The sequence below is a fragment of the Aspergillus versicolor genome, assembly GCF_001890125.1.
Source record: "Aspergillus versicolor CBS 583.65 unplaced genomic scaffold ASPVEscaffold_6, whole genome shotgun sequence".
Classification (NCBI taxonomy): Eukaryota; Fungi; Ascomycota; class Eurotiomycetes; order Eurotiales; family Aspergillaceae; genus Aspergillus; species Aspergillus versicolor.
In genome coordinates, this window is record NW_024467529.1 from 32,670 (window position 1) to 47,296 (window position 14,627).

The 14,627-nt window shown below is 52.7% G+C and overlaps 5 protein-coding genes across 5 annotated transcripts; 1 reads left to right on the plus strand and 4 right to left on the minus strand.

The window, feature by feature from the left end:
* Positions 1–1,912: 1,912 nt before the first annotated feature.
* Positions 1,913–3,179, minus strand: ASPVEDRAFT_29541 (asparaginase; the record flags this gene model as incomplete). The annotated part of the gene is made up of 2 exons (XM_040810235.1): positions 1,913–2,185; positions 2,265–3,179. The coding sequence occupies 2 exons, from the start codon at positions 3,177–3,179 to the stop codon at positions 1,913–1,915; spliced, it is 1,188 nt and encodes a 395-aa protein (XP_040668765.1).
* A 124-nt stretch (positions 3,180–3,303) lies between these two features.
* On the plus strand, positions 3,304–3,700 carry ASPVEDRAFT_712569 (uncharacterized protein). Its single transcript, XM_040816104.1, has one exon. It carries the CDS (start codon positions 3,428–3,430, stop codon positions 3,638–3,640), a length of 213 nt encoding a protein of 70 aa, XP_040668766.1. The 5' UTR covers positions 3,304–3,427; the 3' UTR covers positions 3,641–3,700.
* Positions 3,701–3,760: 60 nt separating this feature from the next.
* ASPVEDRAFT_134147 (uncharacterized protein) lies at positions 3,761–8,372 on the minus strand (the record flags this gene model as incomplete). The annotated part of the gene is made up of 4 exons (XM_040807097.1): positions 3,761–5,260; positions 5,319–5,573; positions 5,625–8,039; positions 8,112–8,372. 4 exons carry the CDS (start codon positions 8,370–8,372, stop codon positions 3,761–3,763), a joined length of 4,431 nt encoding a protein of 1,476 aa, XP_040668767.1.
* Positions 8,373–9,003: 631 nt separating this feature from the next.
* On the minus strand, positions 9,004–10,904 carry ASPVEDRAFT_29543 (trichothecene efflux pump; the record flags this gene model as incomplete). The annotated part of the gene is made up of 3 exons (XM_040810237.1): positions 9,004–9,821; positions 9,888–10,650; positions 10,713–10,904. The coding sequence occupies 3 exons, from the start codon at positions 10,902–10,904 to the stop codon at positions 9,004–9,006; spliced, it is 1,773 nt and encodes a 590-aa protein (XP_040668768.1).
* Positions 10,905–11,898: 994 nt separating this feature from the next.
* Positions 11,899–13,806, minus strand: ASPVEDRAFT_134387 (acyclic terpene utilization AtuA family protein; the record flags this gene model as incomplete). The annotated part of the gene is made up of 1 exon (XM_040807123.1): positions 11,899–13,806. The coding sequence occupies one exon, from the start codon at positions 13,804–13,806 to the stop codon at positions 11,899–11,901; it is 1,908 nt and encodes a 635-aa protein (XP_040668769.1).
* Between the last annotated feature and the right edge of the window lie 821 nt (positions 13,807–14,627).

Consider the following 14,627-nt stretch of genomic DNA (forward strand, 5'->3'; position numbering starts at 1 on the left):
TTCCTCCCTGGCAGCTGGAGTCCCCGACAACTATACGGCCAGAACCGACGACTCTGACGTTTGAGGAACACTGGCTCACCACTCAGTCCCATGAACCCGGCGCGCCACCAGTAACCACTACCGCAGCGTCGCTGGCCTCGACGGCCATCACACCGTCTCCACTCACGCTATCGAGTATCGACGTGTGGCATGCGATTGTGGAAAGCGACGTCGAAGACGGCAGCCTTATCTGGCTCACGAGCAGCATCATCCTGCCTGAAATGACTTTCACGAAGACCTTTTCTGCAGACCCGCCAGACCCATCTGATCCGCCTGGTGAGACGACGCCGCCAATCTCGCGTCCACCCATCACCTGGACGTATAGTCCTGGGGTTTATCCTGCTAGACCCTATCCCACCTCCGATAATCCTGACGACCCTGATGATCCTGCAAACCCCGAGGACCCGGACGATCCCAACAATCCAGATGATTCCAACGATGATCCTCGTCCGCCGCCCCCGCCGCCAGATTTCCCGGCCTCTGTCACTTTCAGCGAAGGACCTGCAGAACCAACCTGCCTACCTGGGCAAGCTTGTGGTAATGGATGCCGCAAAAATTGCGATTCAGGATCCGACAGCGGCGGTTGCGCTGGACCGTGTGGATGTATTGGGCTCCTAGACGCCTGCCCCCCTGGCCTTGGGGGCTGTGTGGGTAAAGGCTGCGGAGGTGGTGGTGGCAGCAGCGGAGAAGGAAGTGGCGGCGGAGGCCCTGGAGATGACGGTCCAACAACGTGCTCCACGCGCGAGACTGGCTCCTGGTGTCGGGAACAATGCCGTGTAGAACTCTATCCTGAGTCCACAACATCAACATGCCAGGAAGACTGCACGCGGACCTTCTCAGCCTGCTCCGCAACCGACAGCACAACAACCACCACAAAAACCGTAACCTGCCCACTCACCGACGACGGCAACACCGACGGCTTTGCAACAATGATATACTCCGGCGACTTCGAATACACCATGCCTTCAGAGCCACCGACAAGGCCGACGTCAACGACTACCAGCGACAACCCGGACAACCCCGAGCCGACCGGCACGCCATTCCCAACTCTCACGCCCGAGACAGGCTTCAACCCACTGTGTTTCCGGGACATCAACGACGACAACCGCTACGAGTCCTTCGACCTCGGCATATCCGAGGAAGTTGTCGACAACCTTTGCTTCTCGATCGCAGACCACCTGTCGCCGGATATCCCGATCCACGCTGTTGTGATGCCGGATGGACTGACAGCTTACATACAATGGGCAGACGACCAAACAAACTGCGCACCGAAAGCCGATACCCCGCTGGGAGACTTCTGCAAAGACACGTTCTGGTACCTTCTTGAGACTTGCGATGTCTTCGCTGACGGCGGGGTGTACGGCGGCGGGTTTGTGGATAATCTGGACGATGGCTGTACGGAGTGGGTGATCGTCAATGACTCCCTGGCGCCCAGGATGCTGGGGAACAGGACAGTGATCGAGCTTTCCGTAGCCAGTTAGATGTGCATGGATGAAGTCATCGCATATCTTGTCTTTGATGTCTGGTCGGATTAGTTCGTCATCAACATGCCAGAATAATGTGTGTCCTGACACCGGCTGATGGTGTAGTAGACTTTGTAAACACCGCTGCCATCACTACTACGCGAGGCTGCTAATCTTTATTCTTTTACTCGTCCGAAATCGTAAGTATTTCCTACCAGAATTTTATTCATTACAACCGCAGCCTCTATATCCAGTTAATCATATTATATATATATACACTTTGTGTCTGGTCAGTGTTGTCATGCAACAGGTATACTCACGCCAGCGTCGACTGGCCAGCTGTCTGGCGCGAGTCCCCAGAGTGTTTCTATGCAACAGGGCCTCTTCTGTATCTACTCATCTCTAAGTGCTCACGCTGTAGTGGCCTTCCCGAACACACTGCGAATTTCTTCAAACCCCTTTCCCTCTGCTAACAACAGCCCAAGCAAGACTCGCGCCTGCTGGGGATTGAACATTCCGCTGGCAATCTGGGTGTTTTTGTCGTCTCCTGAGACAGTAGCTGTAGGGACCTCGCCGTTGACAGTCCGGTGGCTCAAAATGACCGGGATGCCGGTACTGGTCACAATGTCGTTAATGGCATTGCCAAAGTCGGTCGAGATGCCTCCTGCGCCCTCGCCGGCGATCTAATACCAATACCATCAGCACTGTAATGCAATAACTACATAGTTCAGCTCAACTGTAATGACATGAGGCAGGACATACCACAATTCCTTTAGCGCCATTCTCGACAGCGCTATAAAGCAAATCGCTGTGCATATCCTCATATGCATATAGGATATCGACTCGCGGAATGGCCGACACACCCGCAACATCAGCAAAGTGCTTTGCATTTGCCTGGACAGCCGGATAGTAGAAATAGGGTTTATTCGACACAATCATACCCAGATTGCCTTGCTCATACGCCTTGAATGTATCCACGGTATTCGCGTTAGTTTTGGTCGCGAAGAAGGCCGACACAATGCGGTCGTTCATCACAACTAACGAGCCACGGTTTGTGGCCTCCTTGTCCGCAGCCACGGTCACACCTTGGAGAAGGTTCATGGGCCCATCAGCTGAGATGGCGGTTGAAGGCCGCATCGAGCCAACGAAAACAACGGGCTTGCGGCAGTTGACCGTTGCGTCGATAAAGAAGGAGGATTCTTCGAGAGTATCGGTGCCGTGCGTGATCACCGCACCGGACATGGTGGGATCGTCGCAGACAGTTGTCTGCAATGTGTGCGTCAGGTTCAAGAGAACCGACGAGGAGACATCGCCGCTGTTAATGTTGTCGAACTGGACAGCATGGACGTTTGCGACTTCGCGGACTGCTGGAATCGCAGAGAGGATTTTATTAATCCCTAAAGCGCCGGATTCATAGCCCGCTGTTGCGGTTTCGTCTTCACTCGTGCCGGCAATTGTGCCCCCTGTATTCGGGTTAACGGACGGACACTCCATCCGGCTGTAGAAAAAGGGCGATAATATACCTGTGGCTAGTATAGTCACATTGGGAAGCGAGCTGTTGAATTCGGTGTATTGATCGGTGGAGGATGTATCGGCGCCCCGTGAATGAATCAAGGGAGACGCAGAGGTTGTAGCAGCCAAAGCAGCACACGCCAGTGCCTTGAGATGGAAAGACATTTTATCTGTGATGATTCTCTCCTCGGAAATTTGAACAGTTTAATAGAGCCTGTGTATTGCAGGGGCAGCCCGGCCCGGTAGCGAACCGTATATAGACCGGCGCGTGTTGCGTTATCCGGGTTTACAGTTCCGAAACCTGAAGGGCCTTGGGAGTTCCACATGGGTTACTTGGCAGTTCTTGGTCAAGAGCGATTTCCCACGGCTAGAATCCAGTGATTTCGTGGTGTTTTCCGTAATAGTGGACCGACATGGCAGGAGTGGATGAAGAGGTGGGCTGCAAGTGGAGATCGTCGTTCACACATGGTGCTAGGAATGGCAACGAGTCGTCCAGGATTTTCTTCAGGAGTGTCAGGACCTTTCTGCAGTTCGTTATGGGTACCTTGCATGTTCTAGTCCGGGCATATCTGATGGCCATCGTCATCCGCAGCTCCCCATGGCCGAGAAAAAGCCGCATTCTGTGACTAACATTAATCATTGCAGCCCCGGCAAAGCCCCAATTTGCAGGTAAACTATCCCCCTTTAGTGCTTTACATGTATATCCTGATTATTGAATAGGTCTTTCATCATAGGAAACTGCACAGCTACTCAAACCCCCAGTTAGCCTTGGAGAGACCCCATTCCTCACAGAGCGTCCCTAGCCATTTGGACACAGGGACCAACTCCTCGTCTCCGTCGTCGGTATTCATGGAAACTGTCCTCCTAGATGCCTGGATATGGTTCTCCATTGTACACGGCGCGATTTTGAACCAATCGTGCGTACTCCTGCATACAATAGTCTTTCCAATTCCGCCTGATTGCAGCGCGTTCCAGCAGTCATCACAGAGGTCCATGTCGTAACAATACTTGCAGGTGTGAAGACCAGTGTCAAAGTCCCAGGGGCGATCGCAGTTGTTGCAGATGAAGCCCCCGTCGACTGCCAGCGAGATTTGCTCCAGTGTTTCATCCACCTTCTGGTACCAGGTCGCCCGCTCACTCCCGACTTCGGCTTCGCACCCCAGTCTCTTCGCTTCCTTCCAAATTTTCTGGAACCTATTCCAAGCTCTTCTCTCTCTCGAACACTCTGTTTCATAGAACTGAACAAGCTCTGCCGTGGCTTCTTCCAAAACCGGCTCCGTTACGGCAAGAAACCCTTCCAGTATGTCCTTGTCGAAAACCCACGGTGGAAGCTGCAACCTAGCTCGCAGCGCATTCTCATAATCTCCGGCGTGGATTAGAAGGTTACCAAGCGGGCGGAATCCGCTGCCATCGTTGTTCAAATCATCATCAGCCAGGATGTCGAATGCCTGTGCCAATTGGGTTCGATAGAGGTCGCGGGCTTTATCCCTCTGACCCTTGAAAGTGTACAACGACGCAAGCATTGCCCTGGGGCCAGGGACATCTGGGTTATCCTCATGAATCTGCCGTAATTTGTCCAAGTCATGCTCCGATTCCTCAGTGTCCGGTTGCATCGCCTTCTCAAGATGGAGCATACTGAGCTGAAAAAGGGCGTCTTCCTTCGTGTTATCAAGCCGTTCTCGTTCTTCGGCGGTCGCCTTCTCTTTGATTGTCTCCAAACACTCATGCAAATGGCTTACAGCACTCGCCAGTTCTGTGGGGGAGTCCCTGTATTGGTAGTACTCGGCGATTCCCAACTGCAGCAGTAGTATCGCGAGATCGTAGTGCTTGTTCTCTGCACGGACGACTGTGATTGCTGCCTGCATTTCATGTTGAAAGACAGCCCACCACTCGGGAGAGGAGGACATCAGTGAATAAGTAGCTTTGAAGAAAGACAGCGCATCGGCATCGTTGCCGTTGGCCGCAGCGGCTTGGAGCATAGCTGTCAACAGAGTCGATTCCGTGTCGGGAACCTTCTCGTCCATGGCCTTCTGGATGATGGATCGCGCCTTGTCCTCATTTTTGCTGCCAACATATCGCTGGACCAGGGAATAGAGGATCTCGGCGTTTCCTTCGTCCTGCTTGGAGGCTTCCTGGAGATATTGTAGCGCACTCTCCAAGTCGGTCGACCATCGGCTGAGAGCCTTGAGCACGTCTCGCAGCTGTTCCTTGTTGACGGGATCCTGAGCTTGAAGAAGCGAGGCAGCCTGTTGATGCTAGTTTTAGCACGGTCTGGTCCACACAGAGCGACAGAAACTTGCATACCTTCTTATAGTGCTCAGTCGCGATATCATTGTCACTCGCCTCTTCAGCGTATGTGTCACCTAGTCGTGTCAACCATGTCGAGTCTACGTCTGCTTCGGTGACCTTTAAGACCTGCCGGCACCACTGCTCCGATTTGGCGATGGATTTTGGCGTGTCGTCGTCAGGGTATATAATGACTCGCCCACCATCATCCTTGGTCGACCCCTTGGGCTCCCCATCCCCACTGCTTTCGTTATTCTGCTCCAGTTCTGCATCCTGCCGACAAGGGTTAGGCGCAACAGCGACAAATCGGACTCGACAACTCACCAAAGCCAGGAACTCGCGTATCCAGGAGAATGCTGTAGAGACGCCCCAGCTGGTCTCTTGCAGCCAATGTCGAGCAACCATCGTCATTATGGGGGTCAACAGACTTGAATTGCGATGGTTGTCTTTCTTCAATTCGGCCAGCCAACGCTTGTCCCGCCGGCCTAGACGGGCGACTGCCACTGGGTCGTCCAGCCACTTCCAGAAGATGTCCAGGTCTTCATGATTGCCGTACCAGGACACCCACTCACAGAATTCCCAGTTGTGCTCGATCAGATCGCCATCGTTGAACATCTCGTAGACATGCGACCCAATGAATTGCTTATCGGCGGTCTGGAGCTCTTCCAGGCCGGTCAACTCGGACAGGGCCTTGAGGTGGATGGGGATAAAGGCCATAAGGTACCGCCCCAGGGCATTGGCTCTTTTGTCGACAGATGGTTGGAGAAAGAAGTCGAAGGCTCGCTTCACAATGGCGAGATGAGCATCGGCTTCGTACACCTGAATCTTTCCTTTGCCGGAGTTCGGTGCTCCAGACCCAGGGTTGAATGCAAATCCGCCCTGGAAGGTGTGGTGGTTCAAGTCCCAGAAGAAGCGCTGGACCAGCTTGGAATCGCCATTGGTGATGTTGATCGTGGCAGTGATCTTGGGCTCATCCTCCGACTGCCTGGGCTTGACTCGCTGGGCAACAACAGAGTCCTGGACATGGTCTTTGAGGACCAGATACCTGCCGCCGTCGGTCAACGTGAAGAGCTTGGAGTATTTTCCGTTTATCTTTTCCTCCAGCGGCAGCAGAGAGACGGTGTTGAAGGAGAGGAACAACGCCGCCGCCAGTTCTTCCAGATCAAAGAATCCGTGTCCAGCCACTGCCCAGATCAGAAGTTCGTTGATCTCCTCGATCTCGCGCGGCTTGAGAACCGCTTCCAGCGTTTCGAGGTCCGATCGCACCAGTGCATCCGGGTCTGTGCTCGACTCCTGCAATGCCCGGTTGAGCTCCTCCTCTGTGCCACCCGACGCGATAATCTCTCGGACCTTACGCAGATCGTGCTGTACTGTGGAATATGAATTGCCGGACCGCTTGATGAGGCGCTCCTCGACCATCTTTTTGCGTCGCTGCGAGTCCTCGTCCGCTCCCTGGAAGACGGTGGCCGTCTTCAACTCCTCCACGATGAAGGCTTTGATATCGACCTCGTTGAACTGTGAAATTTCTATACTCTGCACTGAGGAAGATGAAAGCCTTCCTTCTTGGAACGCGCTTGGCTCCCCAGTGACCAGCACTCGGACGTGGTCTGACTTGCTTTGGCTGGTTTGTTCAATTGCCTCCGCAAGTCGCTCACGCTCCTCCGCGTTGAGGGCACTGATCGAATCGAGTAGAATGTAATGCGTCGTATTTTTCGTCGGTGCCCCTATTTCCAAAGTCGCCCAGAGCTCTTTGCAGCTGGCATCCCTGAAGTACCTTTCGTCCTTCCCCAGCTCGTTACACACACCAGAAACACGCCTTGCGTAGACAAAGTCCTGCTCCGCCAGCTGCACGCAGATCGACTTGATCGCATCCTCAGGCCGATGCCTCTCGCTCTCTCTGTCCCCATTCCCGACTCTTGAGAAGGAGTAGTAGCCGATCAAGGTGCGCTCAGCCTTCGTGGCCAGGTTACCAGACCTAATTTCTTGGAATATTGTAGAGACTAGAAAGGATTTGCCGGTTCCAACATCCCCAGTCAGCGCGAGTAGAGACCCTGTTGCGCCGTTTCTTCCAATCCACTGCTTGTATGCATCGACCTCGTGCAGCCATTTCCCGCTGTCCGGGATGCAGCCCTTCCACATATTATCCCGAGCCTCGAGCGCCGAAGCGATCTTCTCGCCCTTCTGGTCGAGTTTCGACTTTATGGTGCTCAGGCTCTGCTTTCGATTGTCGTCCAGCGACCGCTTGTGCTCTGCCTCCACGAGACCAGAGACGTCGCTCTTGATGGCCTTTGTGTTGGCGTCGATCTCGACTGTCGTGGTTCGCAAAAGCCTGACGTGCTGGCCTGTTTCCACGGCGACCTCGAGGGTCAGCGTCGCCTGGATATCTAGCTGATTCTGAGTGAGGGTCTTGAAATTATCCAGCTCCTCCTTGACAGATCCGTCGTCCAGCAAAACACGCTTGGCGTTGCGTTTGAAACTCTTCCATCGGCCCTCGTGGTGGATATTGATACAGTCGGCGCACAGGTTCACCAAGCTTGTCATTACCTGGTAGATGGACATGCGCAGCGCCTGGTCAATCTGCGAGGTTTCTTCCATGCGCTCGTAGATGCGGAACTGTGCAAGAGCCGGGCCGACCTCTGCGAAGATAGCATTGATTTCGCCATGGAACTCATGGACCTTTTTAGGAATATCCAGAAGGAAAGAAAGGGCATTGAAACAGAGTCCTGCGGGGGCAAATACCTAGGCCATATTAGATATTGGTTCATTGTAATCAGCTGCAGCGCCGTGTTATTTGTTATCATCATCGCTCACCATAGACGCACCCTCGGCCACGAGGCCGCCCAGGAGCTGGATACAGTATATCATCTGAAAGCCGACGGACTTCGCCTTTGATGCAGCTTCATCGTCCGCTTGCGTTGCATAATGGGCTTCAAGGACCCTTTGGAGGTCATCAGAACTTCTCGAGACACCGTCGAGCCTTTGCCCCGTACGCTCCTGGAAGCGAGCGATGGTCTTCTCCCAGATCTCCTTGACGGACGTGGGCGCGTTGTCGCCTTTCAACTCGGAGGCCATCGTGGAGCGAGATTCATAGAAACCCGGTCTTCTTCGTCGTGGTTGCAGCTCCACTCTCTGGGGGCCAATCCGTCCCTTATAAGGAGGGGGGGGAATTGAGCCTCATGGCAGATGGCACTCTCACGTCAGCTTCGCGCACAGGGCCCACGAGCCCTTCGCTAGCCAATCGGCCATCGGGGGTGACGGGACTAATCCAATAACAGCTGCAGGATATACGGTATTCGACCTGGGCGGCGCGGCTGGGCTGGAGTCGGGTACAGCAGCCCTTTTCCAGTCAAGCACGCGGCCCAAGTTGTGATGTCGATCGATGCAGAAAGAAGCCAAGCTTCTCTTCATTCCAGAGCGAAGATCGTCATTTGCGGCGTGACCGATTGGGGGCGCTTTGCAGCGGACATCGTCCTGTTTGCTCAGGGTTGCTATAATATTAAAACTATCTATCTATGACAATTAATTAGATTTAATTGCGCTTTATAATTCAATAATTCATTATGCGGGGAATCTATATTGTATATGAAAATAACATGGTTTGGATATATTGGCAATTTATAAAGTTTAGGGACAGATATATATAACTCCAACTTATCTTGTACCGAGCCCTCTGTTTTTAGGGTTACCCTCTCCAAATCGAGCGTCAAGCTAATCCCGTGCTCTTTTTCTTTATGCCAGGAATCTGATGTCTTCGCCCCCTATGCAACGTAGTTGCCACCATTCCAGTCATCCGATCATCGACGTTCGGACAAAAGACGCTCATGATAAGCGCCAGGCCACTGAACGCGATCGATGTGAGGAAGACGGTGCTATATGCTTGGGCACTCGCAACCTTGTATGCGTGGGATCCAATCTTAATAATATCGGGTGTCACACCTGGAATTCCCTCAAATGAGCCAGCCGTAATGGCCTCTATAAATGCAGCGACGGAAGACGGTGGGAGGCCAGCGTCTGTAACCGCTGGGGATACCTCGGACGGGACGGTTTTTCCCAGACGGTTAGTGAGAACCGCCAGATAGATCGTTGATGCCACAGTCGAGACGGTGGACCTCACTGATCCAGCAACGCCAACGGCTGTACCGATCTCGCTTTGGTCGTCGACGAGGATGCTCGCCATTCCGAGGCCGAGAGACTCGACCCAGCCGCAGAAAAAGCAGCCCACAATTAGAAGGCCAATAACAGTGCTCCTATTATCGACAGTAACACAGGAGACGCCACCGAGAAGGCCCATGAATGCGGCACACGAGAATATTAGCTGCCACTTTTGCTTCCCGATATGTTTGGCAAGTAGACCGCCAGTAATCTGGCCCAAAACAATACAAGCACCAACTATACAGGACAGACCGGAACCGTAGAACAGGTCGTCCGTATAGACGCCGAAGACGAGTTGCGGGAGGATAATTGAAAAGGCGTAATACACTGATGCACCCAGAGAGAGCACGAGGATTGAAGCGTTCCAGCCTAGATAATGTCGGGGTGTGCGTCAATATCCCAAAGCTGGAACTAGTGACGAGCAGGGAAACAGACCTTGGTTCCGGAACAGGTGCATTGGGAGTAACTTTTCCTTCAGGTTTGCGAATAATTCCCACAACGCAAAGGCGACCAACGCCATAAACCCGACTACTATAGTCGCGATAACATGCGCTGATTTCCAAGGGTGAACCGCTCCGCCCCATGAGAGGCCAATAAGAAAGATCAGGAGCCCGCCGGTAAAGAGAATGAAGCCTACATAATCAAATCCCTTTACCATAGCCCACTTGCTCGCGGATTGATTCTTCATAGAGAATGTCGGCGGATGATAGAAGAGGAACCAGCAGATAACACCCAGCCCATTCACAATAATCATCAAGTAATAGCACCAGCGCCAGCCTGCGCTCGTGTGTAGCACAAAGGCGTACGACACTAACGGGCCCAGTCCAGACGTTGGAATGGACCATGCATAGATGTATGCGTTTGCGATGAATCGATACTGCATGGGAACAATCTCCCCGACAACGAATGGGAATGAGAGCTGAGTTGACGCTGCGAGTCCAATTAGAACGGTGCCGCCGATGACCATATTTATATTATATGCAACTGCGCAAACAATACTCCCGATGACAGCAAGCATATTTCCAAGAATAAAGAACCAGCGGCGTCCGAACAGATCGGAGAGCCGGCCCACAAGTGTGAGGCCGATGGAAAGGGTTAGAGTATAAGACAAGCTGACCCAGGTATAGTTCGGATCGGGCCCAATGTCGGTATTAATGATGCTCAGAATAGGCGCCGCAAGCGCAAAGCCTCCTGTTCCCTGTAGCATACAGTTAGCCTCCGTTTCTAGAACCGTCCAGAATGATAAATAACTGCACTTACCCCTGCAATAGCGAACCCGGATGCTACCATGGTGCCCAGAAAGAAGGGGCTGGTGAAGTACCCGGGAGGCATATCGCCCCTATCAGCACTGAAAGTACCGGGCTCAGAGTGCGACTCAAACCCTTCCATCTTATCGCCCACGGCATTGCGGGTGTCGCCGGTGTCTTCTAGATCACCCTTGATTTCAGACATTGTTCAAGGTGTAGGTTTGAATGATGAGCGAGATACGCATAACCAAATATGAGCGATCCAGTCGGTGCATCACAAACCACGAGATATATATGGGCTTCAGGGTTATCGAAAGCTTCACCTAGTGATCTTCGGCCGGAAATGGTCTTGCGACGCACCGGCCAGGTGGGCCTGAATAGAGTTATACCCGGAAGTGATCATCCGCAGCATAGTTTAAGGGAAACCTTAGAACTGTGATAATAGAACCGCTGAAAATGACTCTGGTGATAAATACTGGCTGGGTTGATGACTGCTAAATAGGCCTCTCGATTTTTTTCTGTTTGCTGACAAGTTGTCTGTCCGCATGTATATATGGTCTTGAATAGCGCTAGGAACTTTCCAATTCCGGGTAGGGTTTGAAGTAGACATGTGTCGGAATTGTATATCCAGACAGGTACTAGGATACACGAACCTTGGTAGGAAGCGAAAGTCTAAAATGTTTGTCCCCTGTGAAGAAGTCTACTCTATATATTGTTCGCCGGGTTTCCATGGTTGGACCTCGGCCTCCGGGGCGGAACAGGCTGAATATTTCCAGGACTGCGATGTTCGTAAAGGGCCCGATCTCAACACACTCGTGCAAAGATCCAAGGATATTTGGAATGTTGTCCCAGGTGTCTAAATGCCTGACCTGGAACTTTGGAGCCTGTGAGATAGTAACAAGGTCCTAGAAATAAAGCGCATGCTGTAGGCAGCGAATGGCAAGAGTGGGCAGGGAGGAGCTGACGCCGAAAGCCCTGATACCCGAACTCGAAGGAGTCCGGCTTCAACCTCTTTTAATACGCCTCATTTGCGTAGGTCTCCGTAGTATATGAATGCCCGCTTCCACGACCAGAAGACAAATCAGTTGCACGGCTTCAAAAGCTGCTACCACAGAATTGTATTGATGGCTATGGAGCTATGGAGTGTCAAAGGGGAAAGTAGAGAAAATAAAAGAAAAGCATGAGTCGGCCATCTTGTGTCAAGTGTACAACCTTGCCTGGTGAGACACCTGGCCTTTCTCCAGGAAAATGTTTGGAAGCTCAACATGCTTCGCCCTGAGATACTCGCACACATTTTTGCCCAGCCCGTCATATGTGCTCGTAGCACCCCAGCCCCGATCAAGATGATCGTGGAGCAGAAAATGCACCGCGCGAATGGCGGGAATCTCAAATCGGTCGACGGACTTCCCATTGTATTCTGGGCCCAGCAATTCCTTGATCTTGGCTACCGTGAGATATGATCGAAGCCAATGCCATTCATCGTCGTTCCGCACGAAGAAGCCGACATTTGCGTCCGAATCCTTGTCTCCGGAACGACCCAGGGCAACCCTACCTAGGGGCGCGCTGCTTACAGGGCCAAATGAAGCTGCATCAACTGGGCTGTCCGTCTCGTAGCTCCATTGCCTTGTTGCGTATGTCTTTCCGTAGTCCTCGAGGTTGGCTGCAGGAGGGACCCGGATGGTTTGGTCCAGCCAGGGCAGACTCACCTCGTGAACGATCTCAGATTGGGGCATCAAAGCGACCCAGTATTCGAAGAATTCTTTGCCGGTGCACTGTCTCAAGTCGTTCTCAATGCTCGCGCCGGGTGCACTCTGCAGGAAATTCTCCATGCACCACCGTTGGAAACCGACCATTGATCCCGCACCAAGCAACCCCTTGTCTTGTGTCTGGACCAATATGCGGAAGTCAACCGTTGCTACATCCTGGTTCTCTGGGTTTTCCTGACACCAGCCATTGAGGCTGAACTTAAGGCATGAGAATTTGGAGATATTCTCGCCCATACTGTGGCGTATCTGCCTCTCGGTCCAGGCAGCTTTCTCCTTGAGGTCCAGGCCACACATGTAGAAGTGAAACTCAGCCTGGTAGCCACCGCGAGCCGTGATGCCGACCTTTGTCGTTGTCGGCGGTGGGGATCCCTTTACCCCGGTTACCAGGACTTCGTCTTTGGCAATCTGCCGTATCTGGATACCTTCAAGAAGTGCCACCACGTCTGAGCCGTAATACCGAGGACCCTGAATCTCATACAAGAGCTGGGACGTCACCGTTCCCACCGACATTTCACCGCCGGTGCCGTGCTCTTTCTCTAATGTGAAGGTCCCGTCCTTGTCTATCGCAGCAATCGGGAACCCGATATTCTCACAGCCATCGAAAAGATCTTTAAAGCCGCTGTAATATCCACCGCAAACGTAGCTGGAACACTCGATCAGGTGTCCGGCGATCAATGATCCTGCTATCTCGTCGAAGTCTCTGTTGCGGTCCCATCCATGCCACCACATCGACGCCCCGACTACAGGCGCTGCGTCGGAGACTCTGCCACAGATCACAATGTCTGCGCCTTTTCCGAACGCCTCTGCGATGCCAGCACCACCAAGGTAGCACTGGGCAGCGATTGGTTTGAATTGCCAGTCTTCTAAATTCCCACCAAAGCAGATGTTCTCGAACTTCTCGCCTTGTTCCATCAGTCGCCCCACGACATCGATTACCTCGTCCCCTTGGATCCAGGCGACCTTAAGATCCAGGTTCTGCTCTTTTATAGCAGCAATGACGAGTCCGGCCAGTTTGTCTGGTTCACTGGCACCCGCATTCACGGCCACTTTGATCCCGCGCTGCTGTAGGTACGGCAAGGCAGGAGTGAAAGTGCCCATGAAAGATGGATCGAACGTCGTAATAGGGCTAGAAGCACCAGGGCTTTTGAACTGAGCTCGGCCAGCTTTCTCCGCGCCGTGCCACTGCATTGTCATTTCGCTCATCCAGTCACCTATGATGACATCGACATCGTTGTCTCTAGCAAGGGACAAGATGCTTCGCTGCCGATCCGTAAATCCGCCGCTTGCACCGCCGATGCGGATCGCCCGTTTGGGCGCAGATGAGGTGTGAATGGGCTCCATTTTGCTGTTTCTTGGTATGTTTCCGACTTGCATTATGCTGAAGCCACCCTGACCCTTTTATGCATGGTGTCTTCCCGAACAACCCAGGTGGAAGATACAACCGCAGCACCTTACTCATGACTGATGAGGGGGCCATTTTGCCTGTGATTGGCTGATCTACTCCCCCGGCTATCGCTGGTTATAGGCAGGATGTCTACTTCCGCGCTGTGGAATGCCCATGGTTGTTATTCTCGATCACCCTTACTAGCCTATAGGAAAATTGTAAATGCGCGTACTGCCTGCGCTCATTTGGAACTGGGTGGATGTGGATGACAGTATAGCGCTGACAGGTACGAGGTCACGACACACTATACACGCCCATACAGCCCCTAGTAACAAGGCCCATCAGGGTTATAATGACGTCAAAGGTATGCTGGGCATCTGCTGTCCAGGTATGTTAGTTGTTTGAAAATACCTTGAATTAAAAACACCACTACAGCGTTGTATCGTCAGCCCGTAACCTTCAGAAGTTATATTAATCAATTTATATAGCCACTTAGCCGCATCCACTGGGCCATGTAGCCTCGTAACCATATCTTTCCTCTGTGTATTGGCGAGTTGATATTGAAAATGCGCATACCGATCTATCCTGCCCATGGCCTGGGCTGTGGATGTGGCATTCGCTCCTCTGCAGTAGCATTACTCGACAAAGCAGGCGACGTTTCCATTCAGGCTGACCCCCAGGACAGCCCATAGGAAATGGAGCAGGTATTTTGCGAGAAGCCTGTAGGTCGGATCTTGTTCCGCCCGTTGTGGACCAGCGGTGACGGTAGATCTGAGCC

Excerpts from the sequence above, each read along its gene's own strand:
- ASPVEDRAFT_712569 (XM_040816104.1), top strand. The coding sequence starts at position 3,428 with ATGGCAGGAGTGGATGAAGAGGTGGGCTGCAAGTGGAGATCGTCGTTC.